Below are 23,875 nucleotides of genomic sequence, written 5' to 3'. Positions count from 1 at the left end.
TTATTTTATTTTATTTTATTTTTTAATTAGCTAGGAGGAGGGAGAAGGGCAGAGTCTGTAGAGGAGGTAGGAGTAGTGAAACACGTTCCTCTTGCAGTGGGTAAGATGCTTAGTCCCCTAGCAATGAAAGATACCCTAAGAGTTAATTCTGGTCAACCTAAAGGAGGGAGGGGAAAGAGATACACCTTTATATAATATTTATAATAACATAGAGCAGGGTAAAAAAACCAGTCCCAGATTGCCTCAAGCCTCCTGAGCAGAGGCAGCTGATTGTTAAAAAAGTAAAACAAAACAAACAAAAAAACCAGAAAAAAAATTCCTCAGGAATAGACAAGAATAGCAGGAATAGACAGTTATGCAAATCTAATATCCACTGTATATTCTAGGAGTAGCTAGAGGAGAAAGGGAATTAGAGCAGAGATACACGCAGAGAGAGTCCACTCTGAGTCAGATTTCTTCCCCAAAATAATTCCCAAACGTGTATCAGTGAATTCAGAAAGCTGAAGGAGGAAGGAAGAAAGGATGACAAGAATGAGAAAAAGAAGAAAAATAAGAGAGAGAGAGAATAAAGAAAAAGATAAGAAAAAGGACAGTAATAATAGAGCAGTGAAAGGAAAGAGTTATTTATTTATTTATTTATATTATATAACAACTATGTGGGGGGGGGGGAGAATGGGTATGGGCAGTAGGAAGAGTGAAACAAGTTACTTTAGTAGTGGATAAGACACCCAATCCCCTAGCAATGGAAAATACACTGAGTTAATTCTGGTCAACCTGAAGGAGAGGGGGAAAGGCATGCGCGTTTATCTTGTATTGATAATAAAATAGAACAGAGTAAAAAACCTGTCCTGTCTTCAGCTTGGATGCTCCAGATTGCCTCAGGCCCCCTGAGCAGAGGCAGCTGATTGTTCAGAAATAAAACAAACAAAAAAATAAAAAACCTCTGATGGTCTTTCCCTGTCTGAGTAAGACTCTGCTTCGTAGAATATTTGTATCTGGAATTGGCTACTTAGAAAGAAAAAAGGCCAAAGGTTTCAGAAAGGAATAGAATTAGCATGAATGACACCCCCTGGTGGGACAGCAATCTTGGTAAAGAAAGAATCTCAGCAGGGGAGCCTGCTAGGAGCAGATCTCTGTCCCCCAGGGACTGGTTGGGTGGGGAGGAGGGAAGGGATGTGCTTCGGGAATAATAATTTAACAAAAAATTTTTTCCTTTCTTTTTACTTTATTTTCTAACCCAAATTGAGTTATAGTCACCTCCTTGGTATTACCAATAGGACCCCTTATTGACTGTCCTGCTAAAGACAAAAAATCCTACCGTTTCCAGTAGATGTAGTCGGAGCTCACGCCACTAGCAGCTTCTCATTCCGCCATCTTCTGGAATCTTTGACTTGCCTATTCTAATAAACTTCAGCCTTTTCTATGAATTAGAATAAAAGTTGTATGCAAAGGAATACACTTACTTGGACTGTATAAATTTAAATTTCATGTTATATAAATTTCAACTTTTCCAATTTATAGTAACCCTTCATTTCTGTCTGCCTTCCTCCTTTGTTAATTTTTCATCATACTATGTGCAGACACTACTGTATTAATACATTTGGACATTTAACACATAAACAAAACACATAAATTATAAAAGATATTTACAAGCAGGGAGTCGGGCTGTAGCGCAGCGGGTTAAGCGCAGGTGGTGCAAAGCACAAGGACCGGCATAAGGATCCCGGTTCGAACCCCGGCTCCCCACCTGCAGGGGAGTCGCTTCACAGGCGGTGAAGCAGGTCTGCAGGTGTCTATCTTTCTCTCCCCCTCTCTATCTTCCCCTCCTCTCTCCATTTCTCTCTGTCCTATCCAACAACAACGACAACAACAATAATAACTACAACAATAAAACAACAAGGGCAACAAAAGGGAATAAATAAAATAAAATATTTAAAAAAAAAAAAAGATATTTACCAGCAGTTATGATTGGAACTTCCAGTAACATTTCTTTTGGCACCTGCACAAAGCCCTTGGGCCTCCCTTGACTTGCCCCCACTTGAAGACAACTGTCCTAAATGATGTCAGATGTTTCTGATTTTTGCTTCTGCAGTGGTTCCCCCTTTTGAGCAGATCCATCCTCATGATTACTTGCCTGTCACTTTCCCTGAATGAAGTCTAATTTCCAAGAAGACAGCCTGATGTTGTCTGCATATGCTGCAATGTCCCTAGGGCCTCACACAATGGTTGCCACATAATAGCTTTGGGTAAATATTTGTTGTCTTAAAGTCAGTATCTGCCATTCCATGCCAGTGGATTCCAAACAGACCTTCACTTTATTAGTTAGTGTCCCTTTATGTTTTCTTCGCTGAACCAGACCTCCTTGCCTTCCACTACTGTCTCAGCCTCTTACCTTCTCACTCTTTCCTTCTGTGCTTAATACACAATAAAATCCTGTATATGGAGGACTCTCCCTCTCTTGCAAAGCATTTTGTAGTCATGAATGGTTTTCAGAGGTATTGAGGTAACATTACTCTTCTCTATTGTAATATCTCCTGTTTTGCCTTAGTTTTTCACTGTTAGCATAGAGAACATGGTTTCTTGTTGAACAAACCTTGTTCATATGTGGGTATCACTGACCACCTTCTCACCCTTCCTGGGTGTTAGACTATCTCAGTGGTCAGTTGAAGTGTGAAACACTTCATATAGTTTTTGGTCTATAGGAAATATTCAGGGAAAGAATGCAAGTTGGCTCTTTTCCTACTCCCACTTACCAGATCTGTAAATTTAAGTGAAAAAATTATGGTTAAAGAGTCATGAGCAAGTGTTGATGAGATAGCTCAGCTGAGTGGACACCTGCCTTGCTGTCCATATGACCTAGGTTTGAGACTCTGGCATATTACATGGGAGTGTTCCAATACCAGGGAAAGATGTGACACTGCAGTGTCTTTCCCTGTATCTGTCTGTCTTTCTGAAAAAGTTGGATTTCTGTGGTGAAATCATACATGTTGAAGGCCATAAGAAAAAAATTATCATGATAGAGACCTGCGAGATAACTCACTGTGTTGTGTTTGAGAGCCTGGGTTTGAGAGTCTCAGGTTGCTGCATGGTAGGAGCACCACACAAAAGGAAAGCTTCCAAGCAATGAAGCAGTGATGTGGTCCAAGGTCTTTCATTCTCTCTATTTCCTTCTTACTTTCACCCTTTATGTGAGGTTGTCTTATCATGTAGGCATGAATCCCATACAAAGCCCTGGTGGCAAATAAATAAAAACATAAATACTAAAATAAATCATATTCTAGAGACAGCATGTTAAAATGTGATGCCAACACTCCAGCCAACATCTATAGCATCCTGGATCCCAGTGCCTGCTGTCATAGGGCTTTGCTTAGGACACCCCATAGTTAAGCTGGGACAAATACCCTAAGCTGTGGTGGGGTTGTGCTTATAAATGAGGAGACCCTGGACTAGGTTTCCCAGATGACCCAGCACACTGAGCTGGCTGCCTAGGTTCCTGGGTTTCACAGAATCTGCTGGTGGGTAGTAGGACTCAAACCTGTGTCCTCTGAGTGTGGTACTATGTGCACTCAACTAGGTCTACCACCACCCAGCCCCCAAATACTTTTGAAAGTGGTCCACATATTATTTTAAACCTACACTTTCTTTTCCTCCTCTCTTTCTTTCTTTCTTCCTTCCTTCCTTTCTTTCTTTCTTCCTTTCTTTTCTTTTTATAAAACCATAACACTGCTGAACTCTGGCATATACTGGTACAGAGGACTGAACCTGGGACTTCAGAGCCTCCAGCATGAAAGTCTTTTCCTTCACTATTATGATAGCCCCCCCACCCCTTTCTCATTTTATGGCTTCTGTGCCTTGTTCATTTCTCTCGCCCCTTTCCCCCATATTTTGCCAGAATACTTTTGGAATTTAGTTAATTGACATGAGTGGGGCCTCAGAAGAACATTTTTCTTCCTCCTAACCTAAACTGTCTTCTTGGAAGCCTTCAGAGCCCACCCTTTTTATCTTGTATTTTCCTTTCTTCTATTTTATTTTGCAATGGTTTTATGATTATTTTACCTCTGTGAAGGTTTCAGCTGGTTGGTCTTAATGAATGCTGTATAGTCCTGGGCTTCCTGCAGCTTCTTGCCCTAGTTCAAGTGCATTACTTTGACTTACATAGTAGTGGGAAGCAATAAGATGCAGTCCTTAGCAGGTTAACTTCCTGTACTTCTTGCTAAGTGGATCATGATATTTGGAAGCTTCAGGAGTGAGCATGAAGAGGGAGTGAATTCCACCCTTTCCTTCCACAGTTAGCTGCTTAATCAAGATTTGTCAATATGATTAATATTTGATAATATGGTTAATGTGATTAACCATATTATCTTTTTGTAATCAGTCCACCAAATTCCATGCAAAGCGGCAGGTCTGAGGAACTAGCCACCTTTGTCTTGGGGTCATGTAAATGCAGAATACCGTTCTGATGCTTCCCTGCCAGATTGGGCAGGCCTCATTCACCAGGCACATTATTTTTCTTTAAAGAAGTTTCCTATGGCTATGAGGCTGAGAGAGAGACTTGGACCCTCTGAGCACTGGTCATCTAAGAATTGCTAAAACTCACACTGCAAAGGAAAGGTCAAACAGATTCTCAGGGAATGGAAGTTGCATTAAAGCTCTTGAAGGTCATCTCTCCCAATACACCACTATATCTCCAGTGAGGAGAATATACTCTTGAACTTTGAAAGGAGATAGGAATCTATGCCAGGAATCTGGACAGATACAAAAGTAAGATGATGAATGTGGAATTTAATTTCTGGGGATCTGAGCTGCGTCCCTGTGCCAACATATACCAGTTAGGTGACCTTGATCTAGATATTTTATCTTCTTGCTAAACTTTTCTCATAGGTGTAGGATGGAAGGAAAGAAAAACTTACCTACAGTTTGGGGTAGAATTAATAAAAAATAAACTAAAATACTATGTAAAGCCTTCAGTGTATCAGGCTCATCACAGTGTTAAACATTTCCCACTAACTCTTATTAGTTTTCATATTTAGAGAATAATTAATTGCTAGAAATGGACCTATCTTCTGACCTAGAAATTCCTCTCTTGGAGATATACCCTAAGAATACAAACACAGCTACCTGATGGGATCTATGCTCACCTGTGCTTATAGTGGCACAATTTTTAGTAGTCCATACTTGGAAGCAACCCAGCTATCCAAGAACAGATGAATGGCTAGGAAAGTTGTGGTATATGTCCATATTGGTATACAACTCAGCTATTAAAAATCAGAAAATCATCCTCTTCACCTCATCTAGAATGGAGCTTGAAGAAATTGTGTTGAATGGAATAATCCAGAAAGAGAAGGATGAAGATAGGATGATCTCACACATGGGCAGAACTTCAGAAACAAGAACAGAAAGGGGAAACACAAAGTAAAACTTGGATTAGGTTTAGTATAGTGCACCAAAGCAAAGGACTCGGGGGAAGGTGGGGCTCAGTAGGATGGGTCTTGGTACATGATGATGGAAAGGGACCTACTCTGGGGGTAAGCTTGTTTTGCAGACACTTATCTTGATACAATGAGAAATTTTATTCACTTGTGAGCAATTGTACTGTAAACCATTACCCCCCATAAAAATAAAATATATGAGAAGAAGAAGAGGAAGGAAGAAGGAGAAACAGAAAGGAAACGATTCATGGCTGACCTGAGACCCAACACCTGGGCCACAGAGACACCCCCTGAGACTTGAGGCAGTCGTAGGTGCCTGTCACCTTATACTCCTGCCAGGGAGACTGGGACCAAAATATTCTGTGACCCTGCTACAAGAACACAAGCAGACTCCTGCCACTGGGTTCCTAGCTTTGTTTCTTGCATGAGGTTCTGCAAATCATGACTTTTTCTATACTTCAGTTTTCTTTTTTTTTTAATTTTATTTATTTATTTATGAGAAACATAGGTGGAGAGAGAAAGAGCCAGACATTACTCTGGTACATGTGCTGTCAGGTATTGAACTCATGACCTCATGCTTGAGAGTCCGATGCTTTATCTACTGCGCCACCTCCCAGACCACTATACTTCAGTTTTCTCATCAGTACGTTGAACCATGTGGAACCTCAGTGAGCTAGTATACAGAAATGTCTTTAAGCTGGAGTAGATAGCATGATAGTTATGCAAAGAGACTCTCATGCCTGAGGCTCTGAAATCCCAGGTTCAGTCCCCTACATAATCATAAGTCAGAGCTGAGCAGTGCTCTGGTTAAAAACAAAACAAAACAAAACAAACAAACAAAAAAAAACCCAGAAGTGCCTTTAATAAATATCTTCCCCTTTGTGTATGTGAGCTCATTGGATATGGTCAGGAGAAAGGACTTAGCAAAAAGGCTCTCTGTGAGATGCTGTTTATCTCGGTTCTCCAGGAGAAAGTAAGGCGAGAGGTGAGGCACTACTTCTAGTAAGAACATTGCTAACTGCAGAGTGTCCCCTCTGCCATGTGTCCTTAATCTGGGCTTTGCTAGAGAGGGTGTTTCCTCAGTCTGAATTCCAGCAGAATATCAGTGGGGCTGGTGTGAGCTGCTTGTTCTAAGGTGGAGTGGTCATTCCTCAAGGTCTATAGAAAAAGTGCTCTGTGCTCACAGAGAGGTGAGACACATACCCCCCCCCACACACACATACACCCTGACAGGCTCTTCAGCTGTGGGTGGAGGAACCTCCCTTTACTCAGTATTAATTAAAAGGTGAAGACAGTAATACTTTAACTCCCTAGCCCAACCCTTTCTAAAAAAGATTGAGATTCTATGGCCAGCAAAATAGCTCATTGGCATGTATGTGACCCAAGTTTGAACCTGGCCCCCACTGCATTGAAGGAAGGTTTAGTGCTATGGTATCTCACTCTCTCTGTGCCTTTCAGCCTCTATCTGAAATAAATAAAGAAAAATTCTAAGTATCTTCTGCTCAATACCTAGAGTCAAGTCCTTCCATGAACTTGACCTCTCTTGCAAGTATCAGAGTGTGTTTGCTGTGCTGTCTGCCCTCTAGTTCCACAGCACACCTATACCTGCCTCCTCTGGCCTTAGCTTTGAGGATTTTGTGAACTGATCCCTTTACCCTTTACTTTTTTTCTGACTTTCCAAGCCTCCCTCATCCTCTTGAATATCTGCATTGGGGTGTGTTTCTACATAGTCTTAACTGATTTATGGACATCCTGGTAATGACATCTGTTAGCTGGTTGGAATTGGTTTTTTAAAAAATATTTACTTATTGTGAATAGAGACAGAAATTGAGAAAGAAGGGTGAAATAGAAAAGGAACGGGGAGGGGAGAAGGAGAGATAGATACATGATTAGGTAGGTAGAGACTGAGACCTGCAACAACACTTAACTACTTATGAAACTTCCCTCTGCAGGTGGGGACTGGATACATGAACCTGGATCCTTGCACACTGTAGTCTATGCGCTCAACCAAGTGTGTGCACTCAAATACCATCCAGGCCCTGAAATAAATTTTGAATGAGAACACTTTGAAGGCAAGGAAGGACTGATGTATTTGTGCAAACACCTGTTCCAAGTTTACTGCTGGGGCCAAGAGATCAGAATGCCAAATTGGTGATTGATGCCTCATTGGTACTCAGATAATGCCTCAGAGGTTTTCTTTTGTTTCAGTTGTCTCAAGTCCATCTTTTAGGCAGAGTCAGCTCTAGCCTGAAAGATCTAACAGATGTTGAACTGAACAAAACCAAACATGAAACATAATTCATCCTACACATGCATACTGAATGCTCACTGAAGTACTGAGTTACAAAGAAGTTTCAGACTGGACTCTAACTAGAGTTCACTGTACAGGTGGAAGATAGTCATGCAAATAGGTGGCTAAGATGAGTTCTATAGTTGAGCCATGTTAAGTTAGGAGAAACAGAAGAATGTTTAGACAACTCTGACTAATAAGATGGAAAAGGGTCCAGGAAAAGAAAGAGAACATGATGTATAATCTCCACCTTACAGAATGAGATGGGGTCCACCAGGTTGAGGCAGGGACACATTTGGATGGAGGGAACAGAATGCACAGAACCATAGGACACTAAAAGATCTGGGAATTTTGTGTGCAGAAGAAGTGGGAAGCAGAAAAGACAAATATGATTTGAATATACTGGGAGCTGGTTTCCTTACCCTCTGTCAAAAGTAGCAATGAAGTTTAACATGCATGACTGACTATGCTTTGGGGAAATTAACTCATTGAGGAGAGCATGAGGGCAAAAAGTCATTCCACTGGTAACATAATTCTAACCAGGATCATCGAATCTTGGAAAAAAAGTGGGAGAAAAGAGGGGAATGACTGATTGTTGAGCCACGCCTTGGAGAAGAGAGAGAAGAGATCTAGAGCGAAGAGGGAACACAAATCTTTATTTGCGCTGGTACCCCAGAGTTGGATGAGAGAGAAGCAGGTTGGGCCACGTGGAGATAGCAAAAATGGCCGCCTCACACAGCAACCTTCCCTGCGTCTAAACACCGAAGTGAAGGGCCGGCAAGAGAGAGAGGTGCGGAAGAAGAAGGGCTTTTTTTTTTTAATTTTTATTTTTTTATTTAAGAAAGGATTAATTAACAAAATCATAGGGTAGGAGGGGTACAATTCCACACAATTCCCACCACCCAATCTCCATATTCCACCCCCTCCCCTGATAGCTTACCCATTCTCTATCCCTCTGGGAGCATGGACCCAGGGTCATTGAGGGTTGCAGAAGGTAGAAGGTCTGGCTTCTGTAATTGCTTCCCTGCTGAACATGGGCGTTGACTGGTCGGTCCATACTCCCAGTCTGCCTCTCTCTTTCCCTAGTAGGATGGGTCTCTGGGGAAGCAGAGCTCCAGGACACATTGGTGGGGTCTTCAGTCCAGGGAAGCCTGGCTGGCATCCTGATGACATCTGGAACCTGGTGACTGAAAAGAGAGTTAACATACGAAGCCAAACAAATTGTTGAGCAATCATGGACCCAAAGCTTGGAATAGTGGAGAGGAAGTGTTAGGGGGATACTCACTGCAAACTCTAGTGTACTTCTGCTTTCAGGTATATATTTTGCAGTAGTTTACGGATATGTGTGAAGATAATGCTCTCTCTCACAGAAACTGGTGTATATCTAGGTTTTGGGACTTTGTTAGAAAGTGAACCACCTGAGATGGCATTAGAGTATATACTATGAAAGGAAAGGTCTTACCCGAGTAATGAAGCTGAAGGATTGTCATTCCACACGTGAAGTCTCTGGACACAGTCTGAAGTGAGGCATGTTGAGGTGGCAATTGTTGTGTTGGTTAGGTTGTGATTGGCAGATGCAATATTATTGTATGTCTCGAAGTTTTTCAAAACACAAACTGAATCTTTTCAATATATAGGCTGTGTAATTGATATGTAGACTCTCTCAAAAGCCTAGACCAAGTAGATCAGAAGCAACCAATAGCACAGCTATATACAAGATACTGGGTACAGCAAACCCTAAAAAAGGACTTTTCAAAGTTAACCCAATTACCAAATAATGTGATGATAACATTAACTATCGATTGTCTTTTTGAACCCTAAGACAGCAGGAACCTCACATCTCCACTATAGAGTCTCTACTTCCCCATTCCTGGAACCATTGGATAGGGCTCACTTTCCCGAAGAAGGGCTTTTATGAGAGTAGCTCTTGCGAGAATGGGAAGGGGGAGGAGTAACCATAGCACTCCAGGGTAGGATAATAACTCTCCTGGGAATGGGAAGGGGGAGGAGTAACCAAAGCACTCCAACTATCGGGGAATTGACAATGCCCTGAGGGTACAACATGGTGGAACAGGTGCTCCGAGAATGTCCCAACTCTCGCGGGAACTAGCAATAGCCTGAGGGGACAACATGGCAGATGTGACTGCATCTGCACAATTTCCCAACAACCGATAAACAAAGTACATATAGCAACAGTCACAGGTGTTTAAGAACTGAAGTCAATAAAACATGATAATTAAATCTGTGTGCAAGTGACAAGAATGAAGGAAGAGTGAAGGACAAAATTGCTATCTCTGTCAAGTTCAGTTTGGTGGGTCTCTTCAGGTACAGGAGATGGAGCAGGTAGAAGGTGTGACCTTTGAAGTGGCAGGTACTGGTTAGAGAATGCATGCTGTTGTATTTAGTAATAACAGCCAGTTTCTTGTTTATTTCTGTGCTACTTTAAGAATTTTGCTTAGTGCCAACAAGACAGCTCACCTGGGTAGTACACCTCCTTTGTCAAGCACACAGTCCAAGTTCAAGTTCAGTTCCCTGAATAAAGCTTGGAAGTTGTATTTTTCCCCTCTCTTTCTCTTTCTGTATATGTCTCCTTCTATCTGAAAAATAATTGGCATGGAGCAGTGAAACTTTGGTAACAAAATAAAAGAAAAAGTCATGAACGGCTTTCAATATTACTACCAGCTCTTCATTGTGTAAGACCATGTTTGGAGATGTTTATAGAATTAACAGAAGCAACCGGTGGCATTACTTTATAAGATACAGCTAAACATAAATAGTGTCAAAGGACATAAATTATGGTGAGGTCATGTATGATACAACAAATCCTAACAGTGGGATTTTCGAAGTTAACCCAGTTGCCAAATAATTTGATTATAGCAATAACTATCTATTGCCTTCTTAAATACTAAGATAGCAGGAACCTTCTGCTTCCTCTATGAAGCCCATATTTCTCCTAGTTCTGGAACCTCTAGGGTAGGGCTCACTTTCCTGCATGCATTTCCTACCAACTGATACTGTATCTGCTGATCCCAACCTAATCAATGCAACCAGTATCACCTTGGCATGCTTCACTTCGGACTGTGTCCAGAAACTTCAGGCATGGAATGTGAACCCTTCAGCTTCATTACTCTGCCACCAGATTCCAGATGCTACCATGATGCCAACTGACTTCCCTGGGCCGACGACCCTACCAATGAGTCCTGGAGCCCTGCTTCCCCAGAACCCTGCCTCACTAGGGAAAGAAAGAAACAAGCTGGGAGTATGGATAATACTGCCAATGCCCTTGTCCAGTAGAGAAGCAATTGCAGAATACAGACCTTCCACCTTCTGCTCCCCATAAAGATTCATGGTCCATACTCCCAGAGGGATAAAGAGTAGGAAATCTTCCAATGGAGGGGATGGGATATGGAACTCTGGTGGTGGAAACTGTGTGGAATTGTACCCCTCTTATCATATGGTCTTGTTGGTGTTTCCATTTTATAACATTTTTTATAAAAGGAAAAAAATAATTATATTGAATAATACATCATGTTCAGATACTTCTCAAGTCATATTTATATCTTTTACTTACAGGTGATGGTCAGGTGGATTTTGATGAATTCATGACAATTCTTGGCCCCAAACTGGTGTCTTCAGAAGGTCGTGATGGTTTTCTTGGAAACACAATAGATAGCATATTCTGGCAGGTAAGAATTTGTGTAAGATTAATTTTGATAGTAAACCTGTATCTAAGGCTAACTTTTTATTCTTAATTCTTGAACTCCTGTTCAGCACATGATGATCTCTCCTGGGATGGTATGGCATGTGTTCCTTAAATGGGTCTTCTAAGCAAAGACTAAAATTTTTTGCTTAATTGGGAATGGTAAATAGCTCACCTGGATAGTGTACCTTCTTTGCTATATACACAACCCTGACAGGTTACTGTGATGTCTGTCCTTCTCTCTCTTTCCATATGAAAAAAATAATGTGAATCCTCAGGAACAAAAAAATGATATATGCACTCAGTACTGGCTTGGAGGAGTGAAATAGCTTCCTAGTCTTCTTTTATGTTAAAGACATTTCAAAGTATGGAGAAATGAGATTCTTCTATGTCTGACTCACAAAAGCCTTTTTCTTGGAGACACTTAAAAAAACATATTGGTGTAACGTAAGTCCAGTTCTCTCCTAGGGCCTAGGAGTCCTCTTTCAGATAATGGCATAGGTTGCCTGTCTTGTTTCTAGGATCCTAACAATACTTTTGCTTTTAAAAGTAGGACAGAATGGAGTTGTATCCCATGTTCCTCAAATTGCTCCTGTTTATATCCTGCAAGTCTCTGAAGAAACTCTAAAAGTCTACATTCAAATTATTATACTGCCAGCAGTAATTTTATGCTAGCTTTTTAATTCTTAAAATATGATTATTCTGTATAATGGAATTTGGAAAGTGGACTGTTAATCACTATTATAAGAATTTGGGATGAATAAGTTGTCATTTGTTAAACTGAATTACTGGTTAGAGAGGTAAGCCAGTCAAACACAGCATGGTTTCTTTAATTTCTCGATGTGTTTTTTCCTTTAACCTAAGATCTAGTGGAAACCTTAGAGTTGACATATATCACTAGACTTGTTCTTGTACTGATTTTGCAAGTTGTATGCATAGATATTGTGTGTGTGTGTGTGTGTGTGTGTGTGTGTGTGTGTATGTGTGTGTGTGTATAAGAGATTGAGGGGGAGAGGAAGAAGGCTATTTTGATAAGAAACCATACTCTTAACAGTCACTGTGCTTCTTTTAAAGATGTTTAAGACACTGTCACGGTTATTAAAGATTTTGATTAGAAAAACACAATTAATAGAGAGACAACAGAGTCAATATGTCTTGTGTTGTTTATAGACTGAAGTCTCATCATAGCAGGCATGCTGTTCATAGTAAGTACTAGATAATTATATATACATACAAAGTATAAGAACAGTGACAAGTATGGTCCTGAGGATTAGGTAAGATGGAAATGGAGTAGCTGGTTCAAATTTGAAATATAGAGAAATTGAGTGAGCAAAGAAAGAAGAGAAAGTGTTGCAGACCTGGGACAATCAGCATTTGAGAAATCAGTATGGGATGGTGGGCACAGAAAAGTCAGTCACCATAAATAAGTAGGGTGTACTTTGATGGGACAGGCCTTGGGACCCACTGGCACAGTAGAAGAATGGTTCAAGAAAAGAGCACAATGATGACTGTAAGATTTCCCAGTAATGGTTACTAACAGGAATAAAAATCCTAGAGAAAAATTGCCTTTATGGAATTGAATTCTAAATTGGACTTGCTGTATGTAAGGTTAGGGTCAGATGAAGAGAGAAGTAAATATACAACAGAAATCAGGAATAGACCACAGGTGAGGGGCCCGGGCTAGAAATGCAGATTTGGTATTCATCAGAACTGTCAGACAAAGTCATAGGCAAGGATGAGTTTACCAAAGAAAACTGCTTAGAATAAGTTAGGTAGAGACAGAACTTGTTCCCAGAGAACTTACTTAGGCAGAGGAGACAGATCTTACACTGGGGCATGCTGGGGAATCACTGTCTTCTAGTACTCTGGTCACGACCAGTTCTGCTGCTCTCCTAGAGAAGCACCTCCTGACCTTGCCCCCACTAAGTGATGGAGTACTATTCCAGGAGGGGGCTGTGGTGCTACAGCACTCTGGGAAAGACCTGAGTATCCCTGCCAAAGTGTTTGATTCCTTTTGGTAATTTTCCTTGAAGAATTGGGGACCTCATGATTTCAAGCAAAGGAAACTTCATTTAGGAAGAAAGAACATAACTTGGGTCACTGGAAAAAATGGTCACTTACTAATTTTTAAAGGTAGATTTAAAAAATATTATTTAAAAATATATTTATTCATCTTATTATATTTATTTGTTTACTGGCTAGAAATTGAGAGGGGAGGGGAAAATTGAGAGGGAGACACCTGTAGCTGTACTTCACCACTTGTGAAGCTTTCCAAAAATATTATTTATTCATTTATTGGATAGAGACAGAGAAAATGAGATGGGAAAGGGAAGATAGAGACACCTGCATTATTGCTTTACTGCTCCTGAAGCTTCCACCTACAAGTGGGGGCCAGGGACTTGAACCTGGGTGCTTGCACATGGTAACTTGTATGCTCAACTGAGTGTGTCACCACCCAGCCCCAGCTTGCTAATTTTCTTTTCTTTTTTTTTTTTTTTTAATCCCAATCTATCTTTACCTGGAATCAGTTGTTCATGGATTCTTATGTTGGTCCTATCCTCCAAGTCCTTTCTTTTCCTTTCTAAGGTCTTGCCTACCTTTTTTTCCCCCTCTGTGCTGGTAGGTGGCCACTCTGGAATTTCCTCTTAGCCCAGGGCTTTTATTGCCCTAATTTTGCTTCTAACATAACACTTCAGGTCTGACTGGATGCTGACAGTAAAGACAGGAGAGTTCCATGGCTGACATCAGAAATGAACATAGTTAAAATGATAGAGAGCCACGGTTTCCCACCTAGCCAACTTTGATAGCTACTCTGGATGAGCAGTCAGAACTTGCCCCTCCCCTTTCTCTCTGTTCTCTCTCTCTCTCTTTAAACTTTCAAAAGAAATTTTATTTATAAAAAGGAAACACTGGCAAAAACCATAGGATGAGAGGGGTACAACTCCATATAATTCCCACCACCAAAACTCCGTATCCCATCCCTGATAACTTTCCTATTCTTTATCCTTCTGGGAGTATAGACCCAGGGTCATTATGTCTCTTTATTCCCTACTCTCAGTGCTTCCTATGCGGTCTTTCTTTTTTTTTTTTTTTTTATTTATTTACTTCCTTTTGTTGCCCTTGTTGTTTTATTGTTGTAGTTATTATTGTTGTTGTCGTTGTTGGATAGGACAGAGAGAAATGGAGAGAGAAGGGGAAGACAGAGAGGAGGAGAGAAAGATAGACACCTGCAGACCTGCTTCACCGCCTGTGAAGCGACTCCCCTGCAGGTGGGGAGCCGGGGTTCGAACCGGGATCCTTATGCCGGTCCTTGTGCTTTGCGCCACCTGCGCTTAACCCGCTGCGCTACAGCCCGACTCCCCCTGTGCGGTCTTTCTATTCCACTCTAGCCTAGAAGAATGTTGTGGGCCTTCCAAGCTCAGCATTCTTCCTTGCCCCTTCCTGGAGTAAAAGAAGCTGCTGGTTCTTTATCTTCATTCTAAGTAGAGGCCTCACCTCCTCAGTTCTTAATGGTAGAACATTTACACAGCAAGGAAATTTTTCTTTAAGATATATTGATTGCCTCTGGCATAATGTAGACATGCTATTATGCTCAGAAAGTCTCTGTATTTTTGCCTGCCCTGCCTCTTCACGCAGGCTGATAAATAACACGGGAAGAGTGAGTCAAGGGGGAAAATTCCATTCTGAAATAGTTTCAGAGAAATACAGACTTCTGCCTATGGTTACCCTCTCCTGCTGGGGCTTACCTAGAACAAACTTTTTATGTTCAGCAAAGGAGAACAGAAACATTGATCAATTCTTGGTAATCTGCCTCTTCTTCTCACCCCACTCCTATCTGCTCATCCAGAGACAGCATGAGAAAAGTGGTACTTAAGAAACTTAGAACATCAATTCCTTCCCAAAGAAAACTTTTATTTTCCTAAAGCTTAAGTGAGTTTTCAGTTTGTAGGACCAGGCAGTGGCCTACCTCATAGAGCACACACACGTTTACATGTGCAAAGGCCCAGGTTCAATCCCCCCTGTAGGAGGAGAAAGCCCATAAGCAGCGAAGCAATGCTATAACTGTCTCTCTCCTTCTCTCTGCCCTATTTCCTCTCAATTTCTTTGTTTTTATAAAAAAATTAATTATGGGGGCCAGGCAGTAGCACACTTGGTTACATGCACACACTGCAGTGCACAGGGAACCAGGTTTAAGCCCGAGGGGTGCAGGTGTCTCTCTGTATCTTAATCTCCCCCTCACAATTTCTCTGCCTATATCCAATAATAAATAAATAAAAATATGAAAGTTAATCAAACAAATACAAATCAAATTTAAAAAGAGACTTTTCAGTTTGAAGTGTAGCTGTGTAAGCACATATGTATGTGCTCTTTAAACACATCCATACTTGTGTGTCAACTTAGACAAAAAAAAAAAAAAATCACACCTGCCAGAGGAACCTACTTTTAATTTCAGGATTGGTGCTGAAATTTGTTCAAGAGGAACAGACAGGACCAGCACAGAAATATTGACTGCTTTTCCCTTTCTCACTGGGACAAAAGGCTACTTATAAATCGATAGTGGAAAATTTTACACCATCATAAGAGAACTTTACAGTATTTGACAAATTTAAGATACCAAACACTTGCCTTTGAGGGCTTATAGTCACATCCTAGTGACAATACATAAGTGTTTCACACTCATAAAGATTTCATACATCTCTTGAGGCAGATAAACCCCCAGGTGAGAGGATATGTACACTGAAAAACAAATACTTGTTCTGTATTGCATTGTTTAAGAGAACTTTCTAGTATTCCTGCTATTTCTTCCTTCTGTGAAGGGGCTGAACTGTAAATGGGATAACTTGACAAGCCTTCCTATAGCTTCCAAATGAAGCTTTATTAAATTCCTGTGACTAAGATGAGAACCTAAATTACCTCTCCTTTCCCCTCAGCTTCCTCCACATGTATGTTTACTTTGCCATGGTGATTGAAGATGGCATACAAGAAGAACATTAGAAACTTGAGTTTATGCCTATGTCAGATAGGAAGGGGATATTGAAGGAGTTACTATTATTCTAGAAAGGTACTGTCTAGAATAACACTCTGACAAAGCTTCCATCCAGAAAGGTTAGTTCCCTGTGGAAACAGAGCTGTTTGTACACCTGTAGGGCTGCATTGTGAGCTGTTTGCTGTCTAATACATTATGTCAAAAGTTAGTGACATAGCATAACAATAAATATTTACTATCACACAGTTTCAATGGACCAAGGGTTTGAAAACAACTTAGCTGAGTGGTTCTGACTCAAAGTGACTTGTGAGATTGCAGTCAAGATTCTAACTGGACTGTGGGCATCTGAAGGCTAGTCAGACCCAGAGAATGTGAGTTCAAGGGCCAGGCAGTGATGCATCGGGTTAAGCACTCATAGTGCAAAGCACAAGGTCCGGCACAAGAGTCCAAGGTCGAGCCCCAGCTCCCCATCTGCAAGAGGGTCACTTCAAAAGCAGTGAAGCAGGTCTGCAGGTATCTGCCTTTCTCTCTCTCTTCCCTTTCCCTATCAATTTCTCTCTGACCTGTCAAAAAAATGGCTGCTGAGAGTGGTGGATTTGTAGTACAGGCACATACCCTAGCGATAAACCTGAAGGCAAAAGAGAGAGAGAGAGAGAGAAGAAAGAGAGAGAGAGAGAGAGAGAGAGAGAGAATGAGAGAAAGAAAGAGAGAAAGAAAATTTGTTCACATGACTGACCTGGCTGTGCTCACCACTGGCAGGGCCTGGCTCCTACCACTTGTGTATCCTCCCAGCATGGCAGCTGACTATCTTGGGAATGACTCATGCCAGAGAACACAAGGCAGAAGCTAAAAATGTCCTTTGTGATTGACCCCTTGAAGTTAAAAATGGCATTGTTTCTGCAATGACCTATTAGTTTCACTGCTTACCTATTTGGTGTGGGAAAGGACTTCTCCCTTCTGGCAAATAACAGGGGTCAGTGGTGTTTGGGGGCCATCCTGGAGGCCAGCTGTCGCAAGGGTAAAGATTGTGTAATGGGTTTCAACTTATGACCCAGCATTCCTAACTCTGTGTTTCATTCCTCCAGGCTTTTGTTTCTCCCTGCCTCAGGGGAGACCTATGACCATGGCTGTTCTGCTAAATGATCCTACCATTCTTCAGGCCCCTCTTGCTAATTAGATCTGTTTTCTAGTGTTCTCTCCATACTGGCATTCCAACCTACCACTGTAGGTTCTTGTGCCAAGGGGAAAATAAAATCAAATGGGATTCTTAAGAAGCAGCTGTTTATTAGTTGGTACTGGTCTAAAAGTCATGAACCTCCGACTGTGGGAAATCAATTGAAGATGGTACCTAATTGACTACTAGCATTGTCTCCTTCCCTGGAGGCTGGTCTGAGAGCCAGGCTCAGAATCTCTTCTTCCCAGGATCCTCAGCACTGTGGGTATTGGGCTCACAGATTTCTTGGAAGTTGGTTCAGATACTCTCTCTAGCAAATAGAATGTGGAAATTGAAGGTTCTTGCTCTTTATTCATCAAGTTATTGTGTATTTGTTGTTACTGCAGTGTTATATTTGGGCATGAAATATGAAATTGTGTTTGAAGTCAACTATCAGACTTGGTCTAAATTAATGGTGCAGAGAGAAGTTGCAGTGACTCAGAATTGGGTAGTGTTTGTCATGCTCAGTATTTCTGGTGGATTGTAGCTACTGAGAAGTTGGATCTTCAAAGTTCATGCCATTCCATTTATCATTCACACTCCCACCCTCATCTGCCTGTCTCTGGGAATAAGAATTTTGAATACTATTGGCACCCCAAGTGCTAGAGGAAAGAGCCATGTCCTGCAGTGAGTTCCAGAGATTCTCCATGACAAGGACAGACCATAGAAGATCGAATACTATGGCAACCAGAAAGCTTGGCTGAAATTCAGCCCTCAGTTGCAGTGATTCTGAAAAACACCCAGGTGTTTTCCCTACAAGTGAGCTTTTTTTTACTCACATTAAAAAAAATTATTTATAAAAAGGAAACACTGACTAAACCATAGATAAGAGGAGTACAACTCCACACAATTCCCACCAATAGAACTCTGTATCCCCTCCCCTCCCCCGATAGCTTTCCTGTTCTTTAACTCTCTGGGAGTATGGACCCAAGGTCATTTTTTATTTATTTTATCTTAGTCACCACTAAATAATATTTATCAGGACTTTACCAAGTTCAAGCATCTCTTTTAAGAAATGAAATACATAATATTATTTAATCCATCGATATGTGTATGACTTTGGGTGTTTGAGAATAGCCTGACATTAGAGGCCAATGAGGCCCATGAAATGAGGAACCACTGGACATTCTTCTAGTGTTTGTGCTTGAGAGTCTTGCCTGGGTGCCCTAAGTCTTTACTTGTCCCTATGAAAGCTGGTATTATCATAGCCAGTTTATCTCTCTGCTGTGCACAGTGTCCAACACACGATAAATGATCCTAACATAAAGGTGCATGGCTACTGATCCTTTGATTTGGGCCTGTTTGTCATACCGACTTTCAGTTCTCCCTGATCATCCTCCCCATCTGGTAGGATAATATACCATGTGTTTAATAAAACCCATGCAGCTGCTCCCCAGGAATTGGTCCAGACCTGGCCTCTGGCTCTCCTTCCCAGATCCCAGCTCTAGTCTCCTATTCTCCAGACTTTCCATTTCTGCCATGGCCCCAGATTCTTAATGTCTCTCTATGCTCTGATTTAAAAGTCAGTCCTTCCCAGCCTGTATTGAATATTGCAGCCACTGCTCAGAATATTTTATTTGCTGAAATGGTCACGCAATAGAACTTAAAAGATTCTTGACTTTTGGACGCTTTTGAGTACCAGATGTGCTGTGTTCATGATGTGGTAGAGAAACAAAACACAAAACTATAGGAAAGGTAGGATCCAAGTCTGCAATGAATAAAAAACAAAAGGGAAATAATTAATTTCAAAGTGTTGACTGATTCTTCATGTTCTTTATGATGATCACATTTTCCTGTCTTTTTCAAAATCTTAGCAGTAAACAAGTGCTATTTCAATGACTGAAAAAGGGAAATTAAAAGTGTTTAGTTCTCAACTAGTCAAGTATCTATTAAACAGCTATTTTTTTTTTCATTTGGAAGCCTAGAGATCACCTGTCTGATGAAATTGACTTTTGATAAAACATGCAAGAAAAGCAAATAAAGAAAAACCTGAAGAAATCATAGTCAGTCCTTTCCTGTGAGCCTTTTGTTGCATAGCCCTTGAAAGACAGAAAACGGCAGGACTTTTTTTTTTAATTTCTTTTAAAGATAACTGTTATTCCAGTACTCAGAGTCTTACTGCACATCAAATCTGGCATGAACAGAATTTCTCTCCCCTCAATATTTTGTCAGCGTGCCACTCTATCAGAGTTTTGGATCCCAAGCTGCTAATACTCAGTTATTAATCATCTAGTGAAACTTAATATAGCTTTCAACACGATGTCCATCACCAGGCCTGTTAGACTGACAGTGAACACTTGAATCCCCGAAGCAACTTCACTGCATGTACAATATGTTATTTGGTGTTGGTATGCTTCTAAGACCCCTTCTGTTTCATTGGTTTAATCCCCCCTGCTTAACACTGTAGTCTATTTACATAAACCACTGTTAACTAAGCACTGCCCTGCCTGCAGGGCATTGGTTTAATCCCCACTGGTTCATGATGTCTTTTTGCTCTGCCCACTCTCATAGTACACCCTGATTTGCACCAGTCACTTTTCACTCCACCCTCTCTGCGTCACATCCTGTTTCCACCCTACTTGGCGAGTATATATATAAGGACACGATTGTGATTATAGAGAGTTTTTTTAGATGGCTTAGATTGCGCTGCCTTCCACATGAATAAAGAGATACTGTGTACAGCTCAGCCATGAGTCCCTGGTTGTTGTTAAAGTTCGGAGGCTTCAGCAGGCCAGGCTAGCATCGTGGTGGTAGACAGAGACACAAGGCTGGGCTGAGAAGCTGCAGTTTAATCTTTATTCACGAACGGCAAATCACCATACCATGTGCTTCCCCATGTTTTTCCTTCCACGGGTGCTGCTGGGACTCTGGACGTCCTTAGCATAGGGGGCGGGGAGAAAGAGGGGCGCGAAACTAGCAAGGACCAAACCATTTCTCTCAGAGGTAGGGGGAAGGGGGCCAAACCAACACGAAGAATACCAACACCTGGTCATCTGTCTCCCACCCGTGAAGCTAGCTCGGCAATATGGGAAGTGTGAGCATCAGCAGTAGATCTTAAAGTGAGTTCTGAATTGCAACAACTGCACCCAAGACTCATAAGACATGCAGATGGATTTTAAAGACATCTTCGATGAAACAAATCCAGTTACAAAGAAGACTAAGGCAAGTATAAACCTATGGGACTACATCAAATTAAATAGCTCTGCACAGCAAAAGAAATCACTACCCAAACAAAGATCTTTACATGCCATACATCAGACAAGAAGCTAGTAACCAAAATATATAAAGAGCTTGCCAAATTCAACAACAAGAAAACAAATGACCCCATCCAAAAATGGGGAGAGGACATGGACAGAATATTCACCACAGAAGAGATCCAAAAGGCTGTGAAACACATGAAAAAAATGCTCCCAAGTTTTTAATTGTCAGAGAAATGAAAATAAAGACAACCATGAGATACCACTACACTCCTGTGAGAATGTCATATATCAGAATAGATATCAACAGCAAATGCTGGAGAGGTTTTGGGGTCAAAGGAACCCTCATGCACACCTGGTGGGAATGTAAATTTGTCCAACCTCTGTGGAGAACACTCTGGAGAACTCTCAAAAGGCTAGAAATGGACCTACCCTATGATCCTGCAATTCCTCTCCTGGGGATATATCCTAAGGAACCCAACACACCCATCCAAAAAGATCTGTGTACACATATGTTCTTAGCAGCACAATTTGTAATAGCCAAAACCTGGAAGCAACAACAAATGAGTGGCTGAACAAATTGTGGTATATATACACAATGGAATACTACTCAGCTATTAAAAATGATGACTTCATCATTTTCAGCCAATCTTGGATGGAGATTGAAAAAAATCATGTTAAGTGAAATAAGTCAGAAACAGAAGGATGAATATGGGATGTTCTCACTCTCAGGCAGAAGCGGAAAAACAAGCTCAGAAGAGAAAACACAACTAGAACCTGAACTGGTATTGGCATATTGCACCAAAGGAAAAGACTCTGGGGTGGGTAGGGGTAGAAGGAGAATACAGGTCCAAAAAGGATGACAGAGGACCTAGTGGGGGTTGTATTGTTATATGGAACACTGGGAAATGTCATGCATGTACAAACTATTGTATTTACTGTCAAATGTAATACATTAATTCCACAATAATGAAATTAAAAATTGAAAAAAAGACATGCAGATGGCCTGGCCTACCCCCAAAATTCCAGGGAGTGGGGCAGCACTCTGGGTTTGTAAAAGTCCTCCAGGTGACTCTGGTGGTTGTTTTCATTCGAGAGCCACTGACTCATTAAGATTTCAGTAAACCAGCATACAGGTATCATCTGACTCAAACCTTGTCAATTTGCATTTCTTATCCACAGGTGTAACACTGTGTTTTTTTAACTGGGGGGAAATTTCATATCCATACATAACTAGTGTCTTACACAGTGTTCTAGGACCTCACTCCAATGTGAGTATCAGGAGATCTCCCCAACACTAGGAAGCAATTCACAGACAGCCATGGGGCGTCTGAGACTTCAACTAAATTTTAACCCTGGCTACCCAGAGGCACAACATACTCTATATAATAAGGGCTCTATCTCCAAAGACTTCCCTCCACTTTGAACACCAGTCATGAGCCCATGTTGTTACCTGTAATTCTAAACAACCAGCAGCAAAAGTTTTCATTTTGTAGGTGGGGGAGGTAGCATAATGCTTATGTAAAAGACTCTCATGCCTGAGACTTCAAGGTCCCAGGTTCAATCCCTAACACCACCTTAAGCAGAACTGAGCAGTACTTCGGTTACAAAAACAAAAACACCACTTTGCTAATTTCAAAACTTGGGGAATTCCAAGTCTTTGGGCATCTCTGAATCAGAGACTTTGGGTGAGGATCAAACATATATGTAAAATATTCTTTGGAGGCAGGGGAGATAGCATGACGGTTTTGCAAAGACGTTCATGCCTAATCTCAGTCTCCCATATATCACGATAAGCAGGAGCTGAGCAGTGCTCTTGTGAGATGAGAGACAAGAGAGAGAGAGAGAGAGAGAGGAAAAAGGAGAAAGAAGAGGAAGGGAAAGCAGTGGAGGAAAAAAACCTTCTTTTGCCTGTGGCCAAATATTTATTTTTTATTATAAATCACAATGCCACGTTTCTAATCTAGTATATATCTTTCTAAACACTAAAGCAATAGAATAATTAAGTAAATATAATAAATTATTAAATTCAAATAATTTTTTAGAACTAATGAATATGTAAACATATGGTGGTTTATAGACAAAGGCACATGTAAGGAACAATGCTAAAGCAATAGTGAGTCTCTTAAAATGATAGTAGATAATTAAAACAGTTCAAGTTCATAATAATTCCAATAGATGTAAATTAAGGCAGTAATTACATAGTAATCATTTAAATGTTTTTATTTACTTATTATTGGATAGAGACAGAAAAATTGATAGGGGAGGGGGGGAAGAGACAGACAGAAACATGCAGCCCTGCTTCCCTACTGGTGAAGCTTTCCCCCTGCAGGTGAGGGTCAGGGGCTCGAACCCAGGTCCTTATGCTCTGCAGTGTGTGCTTAACTAGGTTTGCCATTGCCTGATTCTGATAGTAATTTTCTTCTATCAGATTGGGAATAAATAAAATTTATGACCATCTCTTTGCTGTCAGCAGTGAGAAAAATCTGCAAATCCATCAACATGGTAGAAATGTAAGTTGTACCTGTTTTATGAAAACTGGTGATATTTAGCTAAAACTTTTCTAATGTTTAAACACTGTAATTAAAAATAACTTTATGTCTTGGACTGTGTCATGTGAAATTTGTCAGATACCAGAAAATGAAGTTACAAGGACAGAATACTATACAATTATTTTAAATATTTCCACTTCACAGTGGAAGAGATTGGATCAGTGTAGACACTGGATTTGCATTATAAATATATTACTATTCCAAGCCCCTTATATATCTATTTATATTTGAAGAGAGAAAATACAATTCTGACAATGGTAATTATTATGGATTAAAATAAAGGCCAAGGTAATTTTTCTTTTTTTTAAAAATTTTTTATATTTATTTATTTTCCCTTTTGTTTCCCTTGTTGTTTTGTTGTTGTTGTAGTTATTGATGTCATCGTTGTTAGATAGGACAGAGAGAAGTGGAGAGAAGAGGGGAAGACAGGGGGGAGAGAAAGACAGACACCTGCAGACCTGCTTTACCGCCTGTGAAGTGACTCCCCTGCAGGTGGGGAGCCAGGGG

The 23,875-nt window shown here is 40.8% G+C and overlaps 1 protein-coding gene across 3 annotated transcripts in view; it reads left to right on the top strand.

Moving 5' to 3' along the window:
• Positions 1-23,875, top strand: part of CALN1 (calneuron 1) — a 692,151-nt gene that overhangs the window by 454,641 nt on the left and 213,635 nt on the right. For all 3 annotated transcript variants that reach the window (XM_007523654.3, XM_007523655.3, XM_007523656.3), the window contains one exon: positions 11,293-11,405. In XM_007523654.3, the coding sequence (XP_007523716.1) occupies positions 11,293-11,405 (113 nt within the window). The remainder of the gene's footprint in view (positions 1-11,292; positions 11,406-23,875) is intronic.

The sequence above is a fragment of the Erinaceus europaeus genome, chromosome 15 (assembly GCF_950295315.1).
Source record: "Erinaceus europaeus chromosome 15, mEriEur2.1, whole genome shotgun sequence".
Classification (NCBI taxonomy): Eukaryota; Metazoa; Chordata; class Mammalia; order Eulipotyphla; family Erinaceidae; genus Erinaceus; species Erinaceus europaeus.
This window is presented reverse-complemented; position numbering and strand designations above follow the sequence as displayed.